The 24,354-nt window shown below is 35.6% G+C and overlaps 1 protein-coding gene across 2 annotated transcripts in view; it reads left to right on the top strand.

Moving 5' to 3' along the window:
* The window catches only part of Triqk (triple QxxK/R motif containing), a 59,177-nt gene that overhangs the window by 22,921 nt on the left and 11,902 nt on the right, over positions 1 to 24,354 (top strand). The window contains exon 3 of one of the 2 annotated variants that reach the window (XM_021161347.3): positions 18,228 to 18,306. In XM_021161347.3, coding sequence (XP_021017006.1) covers positions 18,246 to 18,306 — 61 coding nt within the window. In that variant the 5' untranslated portion in view covers positions 18,228 to 18,245. Of the gene's footprint in view, positions 1 to 18,224; positions 18,307 to 24,354 lie in introns of both variants that reach the window. The other variant, XM_021161346.3, reaches the window with a different exon arrangement.

Below are 24,354 nucleotides of genomic sequence, written 5' to 3'. Positions count from 1 at the left end.
AGTCTTGCATCTCGCTTTTACAATCTTTCTACCCCCTATTGCATGAGGATATTTTGTGAGCTTTAGAGGTAGGGGTGGGATTGCAGATGTATCAGGTGGAGTTGGGCATCTTACTGTTGGTTGTTCTCTGCACTTTTGACCAGTTGTAGATTTCTTTTTTTTTCTTTCTGTTACTTTTCTTTTTTTTTAAATTAGGTATTTTCTTCATTTACATTTCCAATGCTATCCCAAAAGTCCCCCATACAGTCCCCACACCACTCCCTTACCCACCCACTCCCACTTCTTGGCCCTGGCGTTCCCCTGTAATGAGGCATATAAGGTTTGCAAGACCAATGGGCCTCTCTTTCCACTGATGGCCGACTAGGCCCCTTCTTAGAATTGGGAACAAAACACCAATGGAAGGAGTTACAGAGACAAAGTTTGGAGCTGAGATGAAAGGATGGACCATCTAGAGACTGCCATACCCGGGGATCCATCCCATAATCAGCCTCCAAACGCTGACACCATTGCATACACTAGCAAGATTTTGCTGAAAGGACCCTGATATAGTTGTCTCTTGTGAGACTATGCCAGGGCCTAGCCAACACAGAAGAGGATGCTCACAGTCAGCTATTGAATGGATCACAGGGCCCTCAATGGAGGAGCTAGAGAAAGTACCCAAGGAGCTAAAGGGATCTGTAGATTTCTTTAATAGTCTCTATTTGCTGTCCAAAACAAACAAAAACAAACAAACAAAAAAATCAAACCAACCAACCAAACAAACAAAATCTTTTTTGATGAGGCATGAGAGCTATACCTGTGTGTGGATATAAAGATACACATTTAGAATGCAGTCAGAAATCATGCTGGATTTGGAAAGTGGCAATAGTATTTTTACCTCTAGAATCCAGGATGTAATTATAAATGTGGCTTTTATTTCTTCAGATGAAGGGATGAGATGAGAGCCATACCCAAACTGAACCAGTACATGGCTTGCCCTGAGCCCAGAACATTTTATTTTCTGTTCTAACTATTAAAAGCCTAGGCCTGGAAGCTTCTAGCTTCCATACAATTTAATCTTCTAGAATGACTGATTCAACCTGGCTTCACTCAGCTTCTGACTGAATTGCTCTGTTGGATTCACACTAACTTTGGCAGTATAGTCTAGACTTCTAGCTTCTCATCCTCTGGTTCATTCTGTTTTCACCCATGTCTAGCTTATTCTCTCTACAACCTGTCTCTGTAAAACTGTCCCAATAATTGCTATATGTACACCACACACCTTTTTTCTCTCTGGCTTCTCTTAAATAGTCTATTTTTGTGTGTGCTTTTCTCCTGTGAGTCGAGCATATTCATTCTCTAACTCATTCTGTCAGATCTTCCTTAGATTCATCACTTTGTCTGCCCTGCCCCCAACTAATCATTTTCAAGCACAGCTGCTTCCTTCTATATTTTATCCTTACCTTCAATGCCAGGGATTAAAGGTATATCCAGTTAGAATATGCTATAATCCAGAGAGTGTCTGCATTCTGCCTAGATTTTATAGACCTAGAAGATCTTTGGGTATGACTCCTTGCAGAACAGCCATGTTGTTGAATTAAAATTCCTATATACCAGGACCTTTCCAGCCATTGATAGTTGGCTGAATCTACAGTACCAGGCATGAACCCTCAAGATAAACAAGGCACTATTATACAAATAGGAAAGTCTTGCTGGACTGGTCATTGATGTGGTCCATAGACTTTATATCTAGTTATGTCTATTGATTATTTTCTTTCCTTGGTATCTTGTATAGCATCTCTGGGTATTTTTAGACATAGTTCCCAGGATTTAGCCTTCCAGGTAAGTTCCATCAAGATTCTTCCAAGTTCTGTGTCTACAGTGTGGAATCTAAAGGCTTACTTTAAATCTGGGGTTTAATCAAGGACAACAGCAGTTGTCCACATTGTTTTGGGAGTCTCTAAGATAACCCTGGCCATACCAAGAACTTTTAATTCAACAAGTATTCCATTCATTGTAAAGTTTATGTCAACTTTACTAACCACATTTTGTACTCTGTTTTGTTTGTTTGTCTTTGTTTTGGAATTCTAGGGATAGAACCCAGACCCTAGTCCTAAGCCTTTATACCGTTGTATACATATACATAGAAAACAAAATAGGCAAGACTAACCGATTTTATAGGTAGGGTCTACTCTGCACTCAAGTGAAGATAAGTGCTATAAAAATCTATTTAATATGAAATAAGTGGTTTTGAAACACACAGACAGAAATAACATTTCCAAACTCATTTCTTGGGGCTAACACAATTTTGAAATAAAATCAGGATGAGCACATTATAAGAATAAATGCAGTCTAGTTTCCTATGTTTTCGAAAAATTCTCTTTTTTGTCTGTTTTAGTCATCTCTTTGATATCTTGTTTCATAACAATTTTTTAACTTAGTGTTTTACCTGTAATTTGAGAGATCATACTTCTGGTGTGTTTTTTTATAGTTCATTCTTTAACTGTTTGGTTTGCCTAAGTTTCTTTTATTTTCTTAAAATTTTAGCCTCATTCCTTTTAAACGGACTAGCCTCTAACTAACTGTGTGTGTGTGTGTGTGTGTGTGTGTGTGTGTGTGTGTGTGGTATATGTATAGTGTTTGTATTCTAGTGTATAAGGCATATTTTCACAAAATGACCATTTATATAAATTCCTGGTTGTTTCTGCCATAATTTTTAGACATTTTGCAGATTAGCATCTATTGTACTCAAAATGGCTAAAATTTGAAGTCACTTTCATCTGGATAATATATTTCAAATATATATTTACCATATTTTCCTTTCTGAGAGCTATCTTATTTCCATTTTTTTAAACTAGATATTTCAAAAATGTCCAGTATTACTATGAATCAATTTTGTGAAGTCTCCTTAAGTGAAAGTGTACTGAAGCTTTGATAAAATATAAAGGTTAGAGTAAGATACGGAGGCAGGAACTGATGACAAAGTAGACTTTCCAATGGTCTTGCTCATATATTTTATCTGATCAGACCTTTTTCTCTATGATATACTTCCACAATAATTTAATCATGAATTTTAGTATTCTTTTTCTTGTTTTCTGGTATAGTTATATTAGTGATACCACAGTGCTTCACCTTGTTAATTTTTTCATATTATTTTCCCAGTATTATGAGCTCAGTATTTATTATTGCATTTTTCTAGTATAATTTGGTAGCTTTTAAGTGTAATTTGCCTCATGGTTTGTAAATATAAAATTTAATAGTGCAATCTGTTTGAAAACTACCACTTTGAGAAATTCTTACATTAGTGAATTGGTAATTACGGTATCACATGGGACATTCATATAATGAATACTTTTAATGTAACTTCTGTCCAATTGAATGCATACTAGTTGTTTTATACTTTTAACACCTACTTACTAATAAAGCTGTTCTTAAATATGTACTGCAGGATTACCCAGTTATGAGAGACTAAGTAACCACAGAGGACATGCTAGGGCTCACTTGAGCTACCTGATTCCTCCTCAACACTTAGATTATCTTTACTTCATATCTTCCATTTGTTTTAGGAAATGTATTATAATATTATATATTAGTATTATTAGACTTTTCTAATATGAAAAAATATGGTTTTAGGAATTAAAATAATAATTCTCAGCCTAGTCATGGGTTCATGCATATCATATTTAAAAATTGTACAAATGAGGTTAGGAATATTTTATTAAGAAAATTTGTCAGGCCATATATTCCTTTATTGAACAGGAAAGACTAATCTAAGGCCTTCTACCTTCTTGTGTGGGTGTTCACACATTATTCCATATTTGTCAAAGAACAAACAATGAATCTCTTTTGGAAATTAGCCATGTACATAACTCTGTTTCAGTTTATTATCCTTGGAGTTGTTAGAAATGCAGAGAATGGAAAAAGACACATCTGTGTTTTCTATATGTTCAGTGTAACCCTGGCTGTCTTCTTCTAGAATAGTGTTCTGACATTTCGAGGCCTGATAATCTGAAGTAGATGGTATACATTGAAATGAGTAGCAATGAACACAGTTACTGCTGTCATTAAAAATAAATATGAGAAGCTCAGTGTATAAGCTCATCTATATATTTGTTTTCTAGCCCAAAGTATAAAAATCATGTTTTAAGGATCTTAGATTCTAATAGATAAACTGATAATTCACAATAAACATCTTGAATTTTAGTAATTTGATATATGTATTTTCTAATTTATACTTATGTACATACCATATAATTATTAAATTCATAGTTTTTATTGAAAATATATTTTTATACAATATATCCTGATTATAGTTATCCCACCTCCTCCCAGATCCTTACCACCAAACCAAATCCATATCCTTCTTGGTCTTTGTCATTACAAAACAAATAGTCATTTATTAAAAAAAAATAAAGCAATAAGATAAAATAAAATAAAAATAAAACAAATCTGAAAAGGAAAGAACCAACAAATGTAAAAACAAACATAAAAACAAAGCCAAGGAAAAATATAAGAAACACATATAGATGTAGGGACAAACACATTGACACCCATTGACATCCCTAAAGACACAAAATCAGAAACCATAATATATAAGCGGAATACCTGTAGGGTAAGAAATAGAAAAAGCAACAAGAACAGACAAAGCATTATGTGACAAAACAATATATCGTCATCAGCAGCAGCAGCATAATCCTCCATTATTACCACTAAGTTTGTTTTCTGTTGACCGTCTAATTGCTGGGCATGAAGCCTGGCCTTAAGGGTTGTTTGTATGCAAAGTGAGACACTGTTAGAGAAAGGTAAAGCTAGTTTTTCATTTGCCAGTGATAATCACTTGGAAATAGTTACTGGGCTAGGGGTGGGGGTGGGGGTTGTATCGACTTCCACTCTTTGCACTGAAAGCTCGTCAGGCCCAGACCTGTGAAAGGCTCTGTGAGTTCATATTTACATTGATCCTTCTGTGTTTAGAAGGCTTTATTTCCTTGGCATCCTCCATCCCTTCGGACTCTTAAAATCTTTCTACATGCTCTTCTCCAGGGTCGCTTGAGCCTTAAGGGAAACATCCCATTTAGGACTAATGACTCCAGTTTTTCTCACATTGTCCAATGTGGGTGTCTGTATTGATTCCCATCTACTGTAGGAGGAAGCTTTGCTGGTGACAGCTGAGCAGCTCCCTGGTCTATGAGTGTAGCAGAATGTTGTTAGGAGTCACTTTGCTTCCTTGTGCCTTCAGTATGTGGTTTTCTTCTAATGAAAGTGCCTGTCTGGTGTTGAGTTCATGGCTACCTGAGCAATGTTGGGAATTACTTCAATCTCATGGAGATGGAATGCTAATCAAATAAGATATGGGTCGGTTACTCCCTCAAGCTTTATGCCATCATTGCTCTAGAACATCTTGTAGACAATTGTCCATTGTAGACCAAAGGGTTTGCAGCTAGGCTGGTGTTTACCTTTGTTCTTTGGTAGCATGCAGAGTACTTTCCAGTACCATGGAGCTCTTACAGTGGCACAGCTAGTACACTGAGAAGGGGATTTAGTATAAAGTAGGTCTTTTGGGCCCCATGGGTTTTAGCTTTCTGGTTCTGGTCAAATGTTTTCCTGACTATGCCCTGTGATCCTGCACCTCTCGTTCCCGTTTCCATGCATTAGCCATGATGCACTATATTCTTTTAACCCATGAGCCAAAGTAAACCCTTGATCTCTTGAGTGTCTGCTTTGAAGCACTTTATCCAGTGAGCAAGGTAACTGCCATCTGAGCTGTGTGTTTAAGCCTGGCGTTTGATGCCTTCATTGGACATAAGCATGTATCTTATGTCAACACACAAAAAATCTTGATAAAAGAGAACTGGGCCCCTTAGAAAGTGGCAGCTTCTAGGATAATAAATAAGGAAGTGCTTTAAAAGGATGACAATTTCTCATCTGGACACAAAACACCTTGAAGGAAGAATCTGACACTGGGTAGTATGATCATCAAGATAATAAAAATGAACTCTAACTGGGTGAATAAAACAGTCTTCTGTGACTGTATACTGATAAACATGTAAATGAAAAGGAGAACATTATGTGTTCATTTCCACCTAATAAATGTAGGCGGAGGAAATTAAATCAGCATCTTTTGGCAGCTGTCAAATTTTAATTCAGTACAAGTAGATTCTGGACTTGTAGCTTCAAATTTCTTGAGAAGCAAAATGAAGTTGACACAGTTTTGAAGATTATTATAAATTATTATGAATAAAAAGATGAAAATTCTTAGTTCACAGTGATGATACAAGGATGTCTCTAGATGTCCTGAAATGGTCAGGTCTTTTTGCTTGTCTTGATGTAATGGAGCCCCCTTTCAATCTTGAAAGTGGATTGCTTATAAGGTAAATTGTGTGGTTGGTCTTTCTATAGGTTTCCGTTTATAGGATTATTTTCTGGAGCTGATAGATAAGCATATGCTTATGACAGTCTTCATATCTTATACAGTAGTCAAGTGCTCATTTTTTTCATATCTTTTTAAATAAGATCCTTAATAACTGAGCCTTTTACTGCCCAAACTTTGCATAGAAAAGAAATTGCAAGATCAAATTATAGATAATTTTAAAAGTTAGACAAGGACCAAAATAGGTAATATGGCATATCCAAGCTCTTCTAGAGACTATGAGATAGATACATGTTAAGACTAAGAAATTCTTCAAGTAGAGTTTCAAACTCTGCAAGTATCAAAAACTGGAATTTTTTCAGGTTTGCTTAAATGTACATGCAGGAATAATAAGGAAAAACGAAGATTTAGCATTACTTTCATTAGTAAACGTCATTAAAAGTCATGATTCTAATAGATTTAGAGTCTATTACCACATTTCAGTTACATGGGAAAACTATTTAGAAATTCATTGTTAAGTGTATTTCCTTAGTCTTTGCCTTAGAGAAATGTATTCAAAACTTCTTAAAAGAATTTATTGCCAGGCAGTGGTGGCACATACCTTTAATCCCAGCACTTGGGAGGCAGAGGCAGGCGGATTTCTGAGTTCGAGGCCAGCCTGGTCTACAGAATGAGTTTCAGGACAGCTACACAGAGAAACTCTGTCTCGAAAAAACAAAAACAAACAAACAAATAAACAAACAAAAAATATTTATGTTTTTAGTTTTCAGGATGTCTTTGTGAACATGAGAGTGCAGTGCCTATCTAGAAGAGGGAGTCAGATCCCATTGGTATAGTGTGTATAAGCTGTTGTGAGTTGCCTGGCATGGGTACTGGAAACTGAACTCCAGTTCTCAGCAAGAACAGTATAGACTCTAACGTGCTGAGCTATCTTTCCTGCACCCATTGAAAACATTTAATCATCATGATTCTCTAATATTATGTTAGACCTAAAATGTAAAGTTCACATAGAATCATGATAAATGGCTATGTCTGCTCTTTTGGGATATTGCTTTTTTTTCTTTTTTATTCTTTCTTTTCTTTTTAATTGAATATTTTATTTATTTACATTTCAAATGTTATTCCATTTCCCAGTTTCCCCTCTGCAATTCACCACTCTCATACCACCTATCCTTGCTTCTATGAGGATGGCCCCCACTCCCACCTCACCACCCTGGCATTCCCCTACACTGGGGCATCAAGCCTTCACAGGACCAAGGGCCATCCTCTGCTACATATGTAGCTTGAGCCATTGTTGGTTGCTCCATGTGTACTCTTTGGTTGGTGGTTTAGTCCCTGGGAGCTCTTGGGTTCTGGCTGGTTGATAGTGTTGTTCTTCCTATGGGTTTGAAACCCCTTCAGCTCCTTCAGTCCTTTCTCTAACTCCTTTGGGGACCCAGTGCTCAGTCCAATGGTTGACTGCGAGCATCGAAGAAAAGCAATTAAATTGAGGCATCCCACTTTGTAGATTGTGGTTCTTTACAGTGGGCAAAGTAAAGGAACAGATGCTTCAATCCACTGGCCCCATCACACCCACAATCTGGAATGAACACTTACTTACATGTATTCTGCTGACTCTCTCTGCACAATACTACCAAGATCCCTGCAGAAAATGGTCTTACCCACAGAGGGTGGACCCTCTCTATCAGCTGTTGTAATCAAGAAACCCCCACAAGCATGCCCAGAGATTATCTCTCAGATAATTCCAGCCTTTGTCAAATTACAACTACCACTTACCATTACCTCTGCTTACTCAGGGATTATGGAAAAAGAAAACATCATCTGAGATGGCCATATCTATGGCTTATTACTTTCCTTTCTCCTTTGGAACCAGTTTTGGTACCTGCTGAATAAAGTGAGGATGTCATTATCTACATAATAATTTAGACAAACTTTGGTTTCATAGAAATCTTTTAAGGAAACTTAAAAGAAGGATACATATGGGGAACTCAAGGTTTGAGGGTGTAGATATAGCTCTGGTTTCAATTACTTTTTATCTTGTAAGAGCAAACAAATTGGACTGTGTTCTTTAGTGGTCAGGGTGGATATTACCCCACCTTGCTTAACTTTAGTATCTACTTTAGTTACTTTTCTATTGATATGAACAGACCTTATGACCAGGGGAACTTATGGAAGAGAGCATTTACTTTGAGAGCTCATAGTTTTCAAGTCAATGGCCATTATGGTGGGTGGCATGTCAACAGGTAGGCAGATATGGCTCTGCAGTAATAATTAAGAGCATACTTCTTGATCTACAGGTATGAGGCAGAGGGCTAAGTGGGAATGGAGTGGCCTTTTGAAACCTCAAAGCCTATACCCAGTAACACAGCTCCCCAACAAGGCCATGCTTCCTAATCCTTCCCAAACAGTTCACCAACTGGAAACTAAGTATTCAAATAAATGGACTAGGGGGGTCTCAGTCAAACCACAACCATATCCTTGACTATTACAATATATAGGCTTGCTTCTCATTCTATTGGACTCATTAAGCATTTATATTCAGTGGGCCAAATTATTTACCCCATTGATTTTATAAGATAATTGTACAAGTTTGTTTATTTTACATTTTAAAGTGTGTGTCTTCTGCCTTCAGCACTACAGCAAAACCAAGATATACATTTTTATTTTTGATTTTATATTATTAGGACCTTTAGAACTAAAAAAATATATTTGAATTATGTTTTCAAATATGTGTTTGACTGCATGTATGCCTGTAGATGCTTAATGCTGATGCTGGAGAAGGGCAGGAAAGGGTTTGTGATGCAGGAACTAGAGTTATAGGTGACTGTGAGCTTCTGCGTGGTGCTAGAACTTTAATTCTAGTCATTGGAATAGCAGACAATGTCCCTAACCACTGAGCAATTTCTGTAGTCCCCTTTAGAAACTTGTTTAAAAGAAAAACTTATATGAAATGTAACTTTGTTTAAAAGAGAGTATAATTTGTTTGATTAAATTTTTTTTTACATTTTTAACTTCCAGAATTCCTTTTATTAGATCTCCATACACCTTTGAAAGCATGTTGTATGTGTGTTTGAGGAGGATGTATGAGCACAGGTGTCCCCACACACACACCCTTCCAGCAGCACATCTGATGAGGACCGGAGACCATCCAGTGTCTTTTTCTATCCGTCTTCACCTTATTTTTGAGCAAGGTTTTTCCTAAATTTGTGGCTTGCAATTTCAGTTAGGATAGCAGGCTAGCAATCTCCTGGGATCTGCCTGCTTCTGTCCGCCGTGCTGTGGGGTACAGGCTCATGTGGCCATGCTTGGCTTCTGTCCCCCGTGCTGTGGGGTGCAGGCTCGTGTGGCCATGCTTGGCTTCTGGGGTTGTGTTGGAAAATCGAATTTCAGACTGCTTTACAAGCACTTTTACTTACTGAACACTTTCCCCAGCCCAGTTAATGACTTTCATTTAATGACCACAAATTAATATGAGTCAAGTAGACAATTTGTATTTCAATAATGTATCTTCTTTGGAAATAAGTTAATTAAAGCTCAGTTTTTGTTTTCTCTAGTAAAACTATTGAACTGTGACAGTTACTTTCATGCTTTGGGAAATGGTCATTCATTAGAGATCGTCTCTCTTATATGGCACTTCAGACATGTGGTGCCTACTCCTACTATAGTTGGGCGATGTTTAGAATTATAAAAATTATTCCATGGGTCCCAGCTAATGTCACATCAACCTCCCTGAATGAAGAATGTTATTAATGGCACACAGAAGGCAACTTTGTCTATTTTGGGCAGTATAAATTTAATGTGTTGTTTTCAAGTACGTCACAACAGTCTGTGCATTAAAAGGCACCAAGAGGAAAGTAAGCAAAATATTTGTGGATATCTTTTGGTGGGTGCTGAAGGACTTCTGGTCTGAAGCAACCAATTCTGTTAGATTTTAGGAAAAGCAAGTCAGTTGCTTTCCCTCAGAGGTTACATACATTTTATCAGTTGGCTTTGTCACACTCCCCACTGTGACACCTAGTCCTTGTGGTTTTCTCCTATGTTACTTATTTCTGTTAGTAGTGTTGCCATCTGTCTACCACAATATTTTGCATGACCACTTACTTTTGTAAATTCTGGTAAGGAGTAGGTGTTTGTTGAATGTACTTAGCCATCTCGCAGCCTTGCTTAGTATTCTCTATGGAGAAGATGAGGTATTTTGATAAACCATTCTTGAAGTTTAGAATCAGTTTCTCTGCCTCCCGAACATATCTAGGCTGATTCTCAGTTCTAAAAAGCCAGCTCACAGGTATCATTTTATGTGTATGTGTGTATGTCCTGTTTGCTTGGTGGACTACCTTTGAAAGTTCCTTATTATCTCTTAAGTTTATTCGCTTCAAAATTCCCAGTCTATGGAATGGTAGTAAACATATATATTGAATTTGGTTTCCTCACTGCATAAAATCTTTTAATGAGTTCCTGCTGCATTCAGAAAGCCTATCAAAATTAAAAGCCTCAACAATCTAGTCATACTGCTCAAGCAGGCTGTCACCCACCAAGAAGGCTGAAGGATGTTACAGCCTGCTGTCAAGCATCATACTTTGCACATGATCACATGGAGAAGTATTTCTGTGAGCCTGATAAAGACGAAGCAGTGGTCAATGGGTTTGATGCTGACAAGTATTAGTTTGGAAGTCTAAAAGCAAAACAGCACTGACTCTCTGTAAGTCTTTGTTTCTGGGATTCTGATCTAGCAGGGATGGGGAGGTCCTGGGAACTTGGCTCTCTGTGGGTACTATGCGACTGATGAACAGATATTTTGACAATTGCCTACCTTGAGCCTCTACTCCTGCTTGGTGAACAGTGTCCCTGCCCCTTGAGACTAGAGACTTTCCTCTGTGGGGCTGACTTTTATCTAGCTAACCTTTCCCAGAAGGATTGGATTTCCCCATTCAACCTAGCCCCTAGATAACTCATGTAAGGTACCGGGATTCTGTGTAGTCTTGAGAGAAATCTAATTCAGGAAAGGACACAGTCCTTTTTCTCTTACTCCCTTTCTGGTAAGGCCCATCCAGTCCTATGTCCCCCTGTGGATACTCATGTCTCATGTACACTCCTGCTGTTTCACTGGTTTCTGGTGTATTTTTATATTCTTGAAATCCTTAGATCCTTGTGCAAGTTATTTGTTTTTTCATTTAACCAGATTCTCAGAAGAAACACCATTTCCAGTCTTTTTGTTCATTTGTGTAGGTTTTGGTTTTTGACATTATTTTAGTAACCTAGCTGGACCTCAAGACTGACCTTGGATTCCTGATATTCCTCCTCTCCCTCTGAAGTTCTGGAATTAAGGGCCATTGTGCCACTAAGCTTACCTATGAATTAATACATGGATAATCATCTTATTTCCACATTTCTACTACTTTGTTACTTATTTTTAAATAATGAATTAAACAAGAAAGAAAAGTCAACCAAAGACCCCCATTTTATTTCTTTAGTGCACGTAACTGTAATGCCTTTCAACGTTCTTGTTATTATCTGTGGACATCTCCATCCTTCCTTAGTCTCAATTCAGAGTCTCTGTCCAAGCGTGCATGTGGCTCTCTCTGTGCCTACTCTTATCTGTGGCCATATCCAGATTCCTTCACTATCTACATTTACAGTGGAAACTTTATCTTTTCTCTTAGTTACTTTATTTATTTGCCATATTATAGTCTTGCACATTGGCAACCTTCGAACAAAGTAGCCTCCATCTCAGTAATCATTCACTCTACAGTTTTCATTAAAGATTCTCAGTTCTATTTTATCCTAAAAAAAAAGTATATACCTTCTTCTAAGCACCTCACGGGACCTTCTCCAAAATTGACCATATAATTGGTCACAAAACAGGCCTCAACAGATACAAAAATATTGAAATTGTCCCATGCATCCTATCAGACTACCATGGACTAAGGCTGATCTTCAATAACAACATAAATAATGGAAAGCCAACATTCACGTGGAAACTGAACAACACTCTTCTCAATGATACCTTGGTCAAGGAAGGAATAAAGAAAGAAATTAAAGACTTTTTAGAGTTTAATGAAAATGAAGCCACAACATACCCAAACCTATGGGACACAATGAAAGCATTTCTAAGAGGGAAACTCATAGCTATGAGTGCCTCCAAAAAGAAACTAGAGAGTGCACACACTAGTATCTTGACAACACACCTAAATGCTCTAGAAAAAAAAAGGAAGAAAATTCACCCAAGAGGAGTAGACGGCAGGAAATAATCAAACTCAGGGGTGAAATCAACCAAATGGAAACAAGAAGAACTATTCAAAGAATTAACCTAAGTGGGAATAATGCATCCTCACTTGGATGACTTAAATATAACTTGATGTCTTATGAATTCTCATAGGTTAGTGTCTCTCTATTAGGAATGATGCTAAGATATTAATTTTTTATGTGGTAAAGAGTTACATATTTATTATTATTATTATTATTATTATTATTATTATTATTAGTTTTTCAAGACAAGGTTTCTCAGTGTATCTCTGGCTGTCCTGGAACTCACTTTGTAGACCAGGCTGGCCTCAAACTCAGAAATTTGCCTGCCTCTGCCTCCCAAGTGCTGGGATTAAAGGCATGTGCCACCACCGCCCGGGAAGTTCAATATTTTAATAACCTATGTTTTGATATGAATTTGAATGTCACAATCTGGATTTAATTTTTTTAGGGGAAGTAGAAAATATATAACAGCTTTGATTTGATTTTCCTACTTTTACACTTTGTCTTTTAAGGCTTTATAAAATGTTTTGAACACTATGAACATGACTAAATTTTTCAGACCTTCCCTAAATGGTACCATTAATAATCCAGACTTCTACTTCTAGAGAATGTGTGTGTGTGTGTGTGTGTGTATGTGTGTACACACACACACATATATATACATATATATGTATGTGTATATATATATATATATATATATATATATATATATATATATATATATATGTTCTTAGTTCTTATTTAGGGTTTCGTTGCTGTTAAGAGACAACATGAACAAGGTTAACTCTTATAAAGGAACACATTTACTTGGGACTGGCTTACAGTTTCAGAGGTTCATTCTATTATCATCACGGTGGAAAGTATGTCAGTGTGTAAGCAGACATGGTACGACAGGTTCTAAGAGTTCTACATCGAGATCAAAAGGCAGCCAGAAGAAGATTGTCTTTTGAAGGCAACCTAGAGTAGGCTCTCATTCCATACTGGATGGAGTTTGAGCATAGGAGCTCTAAGAGTCTGCCTTCACTGAGACATAGTTCCTTTAAGAAGGCCACACATCCTCCAATAAGGCCATACCTCCCAATAGTACCACTTTCAATGGGCCAAGCATGTCACACACACACACACACACACACACACACACACACACACACATATATATATATATATATATATATATATATATATGATGTCATTTCAATGTGATTGAGATATTAATCCTTTGCTTTTAAAGATTTCTTTTGTGTGAATGGAGGTGAAACCAGATATGCACATGTGAGTGTACACGCCCATGGAGGTCAGAGGCATCAGGTGTTGCAGCAGCTGGAGGTACAGGCAGCTGTGAACTGCACAACATGGGTGCTGGAAAGAAACTGGGGTCCTCTGCCACAGAATATGATCACTTGATCACTGAACCTTATCTCAGTCCAAGTAAATGACCCAAAATATGTTTAAACCTACATATAATACAAATTTCTGTTTAATTCAAGTTAGGAAGCCATATATAAACAATAATTACATCTTCATTTTTAAAACTTCTAGAGTGCAAAATTTTAATTAACTAACAAATTTAATTATGAATTATTTTAATATGTGGTCTATGTTTTGAATAACATTGGCATTTATTCTTTTTTAAATATGATATCAAGTTTCAAGAAGGATAAAAAGTTCTCTGATGATTTAATCTGAAATCATTCCTACAGCAAAATTCATAAATAATAAATAGCAGCTTATTAATCCATATTTTAGTTGAGCTGGGTCTCAGAGCAAGTTACCTCCTCGGGGAATGCAGTGTTCTTTATAAGAGAAGGTGATGAGACACAGTCTCTAAGGAATTAAATTGTGAATACAATCTTGGTATTGCACACGCTAATATAAATCTGTTATTCCATTTCCACATCTATCACAACACGTTTTAAATCATGGCTGATCTCATATGCAAATAGCTGTCTTATTAGAAATCGTGGCAGTATATGCCAGTGTCTCCCTGGATTTCTTGGGAGTTTGCTATCATGCCATCAAAGCAATAGAAATGAATGTTGATTACTGCAAAGCTTTGAAGAGCAAAACACAGTCAGAACATTTTATAGATTCTAGATGTCTGAAACACTGACAGTTTGTGCTATACAGATGAATGTGCATATCTTTAGGTCATTTTCAATAGAGTCAAAGCATTTATGAGTAAAGCAAAACACATTAAACCATTTTATGCTTGTTTTGCCTAACAAAATTTAGTCATGCTCAAAGTGGGTTTTAGGCTTTTAATTGCTTTTTACTCATCATCTGGCTAAATGTGGTTTGGCTTTAAAGAATAGAATATAATTATTTCAAACAAAATAAGAAAGTTGAATTTTTATAATTCTGATCAAGTATTATTAGCAATCACTAAAATAATTAGAAATAATAGTTAAAGCTAGCTTTTGTGTTTTATATAGATCTTTAAGATTCCTAAGATATTTATAATTTTATGTACAATAGTTTTATATATATATTATTTATAGTATGTTTATATGTGTAATACTTTCTTTTCTGTTTCCAGCCTACAGACACTTAGATTCCAACCATTTAGATTGGTTAACATTTTGTCATAATATTATTAAAAGCACATTTGGAAATTAATAAAGTTCAGTTTAAGATACTGTTTTTTATTACTACAAGTAATTAATTAATACATCATGGATCTCTTAGGTGTTCCTTTTGTTAGATGATGAGAATACAAGGGTAGTATAGGGACCAGGATGCAGGGCTGTGTGTGAACAGCCATTTGCTGCACAGACTTAGCAATTTCCTGTGCTTTGTGTGTTTATCTTAAGCGTATTCCATGAAGGAACAAAATTACATTGAAGAAATATTATTATCTTGTGTTTCTATTCATGCAAGCTAACTTCTCTCTTGAAATTGATATGTCTTCAAGCTCCACACAATTAAGATTAAAATAATGACTCCACTTTACTATTAATAAATGCAAACACTATGCAAAATAGAACTGCTATATGAATATATTATATCTATTGACATTATTTATGGCTTGTCTTGACAGAACTATTTTTAATGTTTTGATTTATAAAAAGTAAGACTATATAGGCTTTAGTAATATCTTAGTTTCATTTAGAAAACTATAGGTGTGTATCATCTTAGATGTAATAACTCTGTGTTTTGTTAGAGATAAAGACTTAATTTATTTGACTTTATCTTATCAGTAGATATTTTATATTCCTAGGTATTGTTATACCTATAATATATCTGAAGGTTATTATTATAAGAAAAAAAAGCTTTTAGATGAGTTTTCAGTTTTCTTATACATGAGTAGAAGTTATGTCCTTTTGCTGTGTTGATATCCTTATTGGCTGTTTCTGTGAGGATGCATAAAGAATGTAGTTTAACTTGAACCGACTTTGAAGTACTTGATATCTGAGAACCCTAATAAAACCCATTAGGAAAATTCTGTTTATTTAGAGCCTGAAAGAGCTCCCCTTTTATTAATCCAGTTCAAACCTGAGAGACTAGAACAGATTGTCCTATCTCAAATTCTGTCCTGAGCTCCTTAAGGTTTGCAGATTATGAAAGTTTCAGCCTACCCCTGCCCTTCCTAGTATCACCCATGGGGAGATTTTGTTTCTAACTAAATCATGATCATTTTAGAGAAACTCCTGTGTGTGTTTGTGTCTGTGACTACCTCCTTTGGATGTCTCCTCCTCCCATGACACTCTCAGCATCTTCAGAGAATAAGGACCACAGCCTGCTTTCATTCATGCAATCCTGTGCTTAAAATAGTATCTTCCTTAGGAAATAGTTTTCTCAGGTTTTGCCAGTCTTCATAACCACTTATAGGGAGTTCTATGTGCCTGTAATTTTGTGTGCCTATGTGTGTAATTTTGTCACATTTACTTTCCTAAATATAATTCCATTGGCTTTTTGTCTATTCTTTGGAACTTCTTTGGAACTTCTGGGCAGAAGTTCCTCTAATTTCTATTCAGAGATAACCTGAAATAATAGATTCAAGGCAAAGTAATTCCCATCCTCTGTGCCCCCTCTCTCCCCCATCTCCCCCTCTTCCTCTCCCCCCTCTCCCCCCTCTTCCCCCTCTCCCCCTTCCCCCCTCTCCTCTCTCCCCCCTCTCCTCTCTCCCCCATCTCCCTTCTCCCACCTCTCTCCTTTCTCTCTGTCTCCTTCCCTCTCTCTCTCCTCTTTCTCTTTTCTCCTTTTTCTCTCACATTCTCCTCTACTGTCTCTATATCCCTCTGTTTTCCATTTCTCTCTCCCTGCCCTCTCAGATGAGAAATATTAACTGACTTTCAAACTGATCTTCAATATTTTTTTCAGTTTTTTCTTCCAATCTGTTTTGTAGAAATTAGTTTTTCAAGCCTCTTAAACCTCAAGATCTTAGAACTCCTGTGCCTTTATATATTTCTACTTACTAATTTTTAATTAAAATATAATTATAGAACTTATCTACTTCCTTTCCACCCTTCCCTAGACACAGGCAGCAAATGACTGCTCAGGAAGGGGGAGTTAGCCTCTCCCAGGAATACGGCTCCTAATTGGTACCCAGTACAAAGAAGTCAGTCCTGAAATTATGAACACTCAGGTCACACTTAACAGACAAGGCAGACTATATTTATATATGTATGCATATATATTTTATTAACAATAATAAAGAAGGAAAGTCCTTTGTGGTTTTAGTCCTAAAGTGACTTCTTGCTTGACCATGTTTTTCACACATAATTACACCAGAAGGAGCAAGGTACAACTTCTGAGCACAGGTGTTTGCATTGTGTTCGTGAACATTTGTGACTATAGTAAATAGGACCCACAAATACTACCAATGCACAGAAGAATTAAATTCTTTTTTCAAGGATGGCAAGTTATTAAAAATACTTCCTCCACTCCTAGAAATGGGGCCTTCTAAATTTGTCTGAGGCTCATTTATATCCCGTTGCTTTAGGTAGAGGAGAGCAAAGATGGTCATGCCTGCGAGTTTTTCATACTTATGCTTGAAAATGATACATTCCAGTTCTTGTAATAACAACGTAATTACTATTTTAATTCAAGCTAAGCAGTATTGTCTAACAGTGAAAATAGGAAGTAAGTGTAGATTTGGTGAGAAGAGGATAGTTTTTGGTGCAGCAGTTAAATTTAATAAAAACAGAATGTGAGCACTGATTTGAGGATTAGATAGAGGAGCACATACTGCAAATGTGAGAATAATCACAGGGCGGTGCTCTCTGCTGCTGCATTACACGTCCACCCTGGCCACACTCGCGAGGCATTCTCAAACAAAATTGAAGCCAGTCAGTGCCATACTCTAGCCCCTCCATTCAGTGTAACACAGTGGGTAACTGCAGAGAAACTTGCATTACAGATGCTTCTCTAATATTCTGGTTTAATTGAGCTTAGTTCTTGATGAAATTAATGTGACCTAGAATAAATGAATAAGATTTTATCACTAGTAATTGTATAGCTGATAATTTACTTGAAGAGTTTTGTCTTCTTTTGTATATATTTAATTGAAGTGAAGTTGGCATCATTTTTACTCATTGCTTTAAAAATGATTTTAAGGAAATCTTTGGGAGGTTTTTTTTTTTAGATACTTTTTAAAAATGTGTTTCATTATAATGGTTGTCTTTCTTTTTAGCAGGTATTTTGGAGATCAAAGATGGGTAGAAAAGACTCTTCCAGTACAAAACTTCCTGTTGATCAGTACAGAAAGCAAATAGGTAAGCAATGAGCTTCTGCAGACAGAAGCTAAAACCAGGCGGTGTCGGTTAAAGACTCCATTTCCTAGAATGTACATGACTCACGTGTTCTCCCAAGAAGAAAGGAGTACCTTACAGGGCTTTAGGCGGAAGGCAAACATAAAACCGCTTCCTAGCAAAGGATATACTTCATGTGTTTGCTCTTTCAAGTGCTGTGGGAGTTTTATCAATTGAACATAAGCAAAATGAATATTGTTATTTTATAAATAGATGCTGTTTTACAGGACTTTACATATTATCATCTCATAATTTATCCCTTTATAGTCACCTAAATATTTACTTCTTTTGCCTCACGACGACACTGGTTTGTATTTTCAGAATACTTCATTAAAATTGCTAAATAAAGTATAAATGTCAATTCACATGTAGAACTGTGTTTAGAAAGAAAAGGAACTTCCCAGGAGTCATGAGTAAAGACTTACTAGAGACAAGATGCAAGGCTTTGTCAACTAAGGTTCCAAGCATACCCTCAGAGAGTAGGCAGAGCCCTTGGGGAATATGGCTATCTAGAGAGAATGTAGCACAACTAGGGAGAGCTGGAAGCAGCTTGCCCCTGAACACATGCTTGTGTTCTATGAGCACACAAACTATTTGCTCACAGAATGCTCATGCACTAGTCAGTGCACAAGGAAAAGCCTGAGATTTTAGAGAATTTGTAGCCGAGGAACAAATTATTTTTTTTAAGTGTAATAAAGTAGAAATCGGAAGTTAAACAAGCACTTCCTCTGATCAACACAACACTCTCTTCCTCTTCTCTATACCTTTGCCCATTCATATTTAAACAAAATTCAATGAAGCATTAGAACCTCTTTAAGTAATTGTAAAATAAAAAAGTGTCAATGGATTCAGATAAAATAAGTGAAATAACTGTTAAAAATTAATACACATTTTATAATACTCCCAAAACATGCACTACATAAATTTAAATAATTACAAAAACATACAAATTAAAAAACAAAAATAAGAATGCATAGGCCAATGAATAAATTTTTGTATTTTGTATTAGCCATATAAAATGTATATCTATTTATATATGCACACATACACATATCAATGTTATGTGGCTATTGCAAATCCAATTAAAGTATCAATTATTCCCCATTATTGCCTCTTTTGTATAAGATAAACCCACCTAAATCTACTCATCAATTTTCTGTTTAACATGACACAATATTATTAAATGTAGCCATGTTAGAGCTCTAGATGCCACAGCTTTGCACTTTTTGATTTGCATGTCCCCATTTCTGTCCTTCAGCTTGCTAAGAACCGAAGAGATCCATCTCTTCTTTTTTGAATCCTTTTCCTTTTGAGATTATACTGTAATTACTTCATTTCTTTCCTTTTGCTCCTCCCCAATTCCCTATTTCTCCCATTGCTCTAAGTTCAAAGCCTCCTTTTTTTTCATTTATAGTTGTTGTATACATATTACTTCTTAACTCAGTTGCCTCATGTTATCAGGCTGTGGGCTCTAGAATTAAGTAAGATTCTTTGGCAGAGGACAACTTGATAGGCCTCTATTCCATTTCAGATATTGTATTTGTTGATGAAACTTCATGGACGGGACCTCCACTCTCCGCTAGCTAGCATTCTAGTCTCTGAGCTATCCCCAAAATTGTCAGACAAGCTATACCACAACATTATAGGGCACGTCTTACCTGCAGATCCAAACACTTTCACATTCTTACCACAAATTAATTCCAAAGGCACCAAAACAAAGGATCAGATTCATCACAGCTATAACCCTTCTCCTGGTACCAATTTTCAGTTAGTTTCTATGATCACTGCTGGGACAAAATATCTGACAAATGCAACTTAAGAAAGGAGAGGTCCACCTTGCATGGTTCACAGGCTGTAGTCTAATATGTGAGAGAGGGTATATTGAAAGGGCTGAGAAGCAGTTGATCACATTGTTCCCACAGGCAGAAGCAAAGAGATGTGAACACTGCTCAAGTCTCCTCTTATTCAGGCAAAAAGCCCAGCCAATGGTTTGTGGACTCACAGTTCATTATAGGTATCCTCTCTTCAGCTAAACATTGTTGGAAATATCTTCACAGACAAACACAGAGGTATAATTTCATAGTACTTCCAAATCTAGGTGAGTTGGCAGTTTAAATTAATCTCAACAGCTGAAATTTGCTCAGTGTGAATGATATTTTGAGTGTAGTGTCAAATTTCATTCACCGTCTACTAATTTGTAGATGATCTGCACAACTGTTTTCTTATGAATATGAGATATTAATTTTGGGGTTTTTTTTGGTTTTTTTTTTGAGACAGGGTTTTTCTCTGTAGCCCTGGCTGGCCTGGAACTCACTTTGTAGACCAGGCTGGCCTCGAACTCAGAGATCTACCTGCCTCTGCCTCGAGATATTAATTTTTGCTTTGTATTGTCTTTGTTTAGCCTCAGAATATAAGTTAACTATCTTGGAGATGACGTGTTCTTTCTAATATATTTTGAAAGAGTTTATGAAGAAGGTTCTTTTCTAAATGTCTGGTAGAATTCATCTGTATAGGCATCTGGTACTAGGATGCCTTTCGTCAGGAAATTTCTGATCACTGATTCAATATCTTTATTTGTTTTTTGTCTCTTTAGGTTTTCTATTTATATTTGATTCCTTCTTGGTTCCACGACCTAAAAAAATGTTTCTAGGAATATACCCATATTTATATAAATACTTCCATTTCTTCTAGTTAATCAGTTTGTTGGCATACAATTTCCATGATAGCCTATTACAGTCTTTTATGTTTTAGTTTATACCCCCCCTCCTCATTTTGCTATTTGTTCACTTTCCTAAATCTAGAAGATTCCTACTCTCTTTTGTTAATGTTTTTCCTATTGCATTTTGGTCCATATATCATCTATCTAGTATTTATTATTCCCTTCATTCTACTAACTTTGCACTTAATTTATACTTACATAATTTTTGAGATACTTCGGGTTGTTTAGTTAAAATGATTCTTTTAATGCAGGTAGTTATTAGTTCAAACATCACTCCATACTATATCAGCCCCTTTGTAACTTTAACAAAACTAAGTTAAAGCCAGTAGTATGTGAAGAAGAAATGTTCAGGAGGCTACCCACTGGCTGGCATGTCACATGTGCCACCTTGATGCTTCTTAACATGCCATCAGGTGTGACGTTGAACCCAAGAGAAAGCCCAAGTCAGTCAGCTCAGTCTCTTTCTGCTCTTACAGTTGCCAGCCCTGTTATGTCCCATCCTGATGATCTGTATGACTCTAATTATTAGCAACATTTGGGCTGTGAATTACATTTCAGCAGGAATTTTGAAAAAGACATTCAAACTGTGGCACCTACTTTTGCTGCACACAATTAATTTGTTAATTTTCATGTCCCAAAATTGGTGATTATTTAAGTCAGTTATTTGCTTTCACATCATATTTGTGAATTTTCCCATGTGACTTGCTGATGTATAATTCCATTGTAAGCAGAAAAGATATGTTGACTGAGTTTAGTTTCCTTATGTTTGGTAAAATTTGTTGTTCCCTAGCATGTGATACATCCTGGAAAATGGAAGCATGCCCTCAAAACTGTGTAATCTTCTACTACAGAATTGGATAGTCTCTGTTCATCTATGAGATGTATTCTCTAAGTTAACTATTTCCATCTCAATGATCTATCCATAAAAAGCTGCATATTGTCAATAAATTATTTCTATTTATAGTGATCTTTTGAGTTTCATGATTTGTTTGTCTACCATTCTTTCCTCTATCTAGCTTTATTTATATCTATATCTATCTACTATATCTAACTATCCACTATATTTAACTATCTCCTATCTGTCTATCTATCTATCTATCTATCTATCTATCTATCTATCTATCTATCACATACATACAGATTTATGCATGCATATATATGTATGGTTTTATATGTACATACTTTAAGTTTAGTGCATACAAAGTATATCTTTTTAATCCACATGTTTCAAAGGTGATGGAGTCAACAAGTCAGAATGGAAAAATTGTCTCTGACCTTAACATATATTGGGTTTGTTTATTGTCACCCATTTTGTGAATAAACAGCATTGTGCAGGCTTTGTACTGCATTAGGGACTATAAGAAATGGAGAGGTGTTTTGAGGTCTGCATTTTAGCTGCATGCTAACAGCATTTGTAGACAGCATCTGAGTTTTCCTGGATATGAGCATCTACTGAAGGTCCTGGATCCATCCTCTGAAGACAAAGGAACATTTATAACTACTATATCCCTTTATTGAATTAACTTATGTATAATAACATTGTTACATTTTTAGCACAGATTTTATAGTTTGTTTTGGTCAGATGTAAGCCTAGTTATTTCTGTGCTTCCTAGCTGGCTAGCTGGCTCTGGTGTTCTCTCTCTTTCTGTCTCTCTCTGTGTGTGTCTCTCTGTGTCTCTCTACTCTGTCTCTCTCCCTCTTTCACTCTCCCCCCTCTCCTCTCACTCTTCAATATCTTTTCTGTTTCTGTAATGACACAGCCTATGTATCATTAAATCTAAAGTGATTCCCATCTTGAATGAATTTAATTGTGTCTTTTAAAATTCTGCTCAGCTATTTGTTTCTTTATTGGTACATTTAATCTGTTTACATTTAAAATAATTGTCAATAGAACATGAATTACTTTTGCCATTTTGTTGGTTTCTAATTTTTAAGTTTTTTCCTCCCGTGCTGTTTCTTTGCAATTTGATGATTCTTTAATGCTATAAAGTCTATATCTTTTCTGTATCTACTATTGATGTTGTTTCTAATTGCTCAAAAGCTTAGAGACATAATAGTCCAGCTAAGGCTGGTAACAACTGAAATTGCATACAAAGCTGGAAAGACTGTTTTCTGTATTATCAGGTTTTGCTAGATACTTTGTTCTGTGTAGTCAGTCTTGCTAACATCTTCTCTGCTGTTAAAAGAAAACTACTATCATACATTTAGATACAACACTGTTCATCTAATTATGATTTTAATATCTCTTATTATGTTTTACATATATATATATATATATATTGAAATTCCATTGTTTGAGAAAGAAAATTTAATTGCCCTAAAATAATGATATATTTTTATAAAACATTTCTATCCATTTTATTGCTTAATATGTCCAAATTAATACTTATTTTTGTTTCCCCATTTCTTTTTAGTGACTTAAAAGTATTTAAAAAGTTTTTTATTTGTTTATTTTCTGAGCCTTTTTGTACTTTAAAGTAGTATTCATAACTCCCTTCTAGCTTTTGTCTAATTCTCAATTATGTTTCTCATTCTTTTTTTAACCTGGATTTTGAAATTTTGATTTATATATATGTGTATATATATATATATATACACACACATATATAAAAATCAATATATATATACACATATATATACATATATATCTCAAAATGTTTACTTGCATAAACACATTTAATGTATTTCTGTAAATGGAGGTTTATTTTCCAGCTTAAATTTACATTGATTTAAAGTTAATGTTCTTTATTAGTTTGCTCCCTGTTCTACAGCTGTGTAATATTTGGACTACATTTTTTCTTTTATAAGTATTTAATTTCTTTCTTTTTACTTTTCTTTCTTCCTTTCTCTCTCTTTCTCTCTCTCTCTCTCTCTTTCTTTCTTTCTTTCTTGGGATTTTTATTTATTCTGTGTGTTTTTTTCTGTCACATTAGATTTACTGAAATGTAATGTTTATCGAGTTTTAAAATCATATTGAGTATTCTTATTTCTCATATGTTTGTATCTATTAAATTTTAATATTCTTAAAGCAGATGATCTTATTATTTGCATCTATACTGATGTTTACAGAAGGAACTTAATAAAGACTTGCTTATATATCTTCAATTTCTTACTTTTAGATTATAATTAAAATGTTTCCTCCTTCTTTTTCTCCCTGCCACCCGCTTCTCTCCCTCATTGCTGTTTTTCAAATTTATAATCTTTTTCATTAATTGTCATTACATGCACATATGTATATGTGTATGCATATAAATTTCTAAAAGTAACCTGCTCAGTCTAGGTTATGTTACTTG

The sequence above is a fragment of the Mus caroli genome, unplaced genomic scaffold (assembly GCF_978045245.1).
Source record: "Mus caroli unplaced genomic scaffold, Mus_caroli_1 scaffold_6, whole genome shotgun sequence".
NCBI lineage: Eukaryota > Metazoa > Chordata > Mammalia > Rodentia > Muridae > Mus > Mus caroli.
The sequence above is the reverse complement of the archived record's forward strand: the minus strand, read 5'-3'. Positions and strand labels throughout refer to the sequence as shown.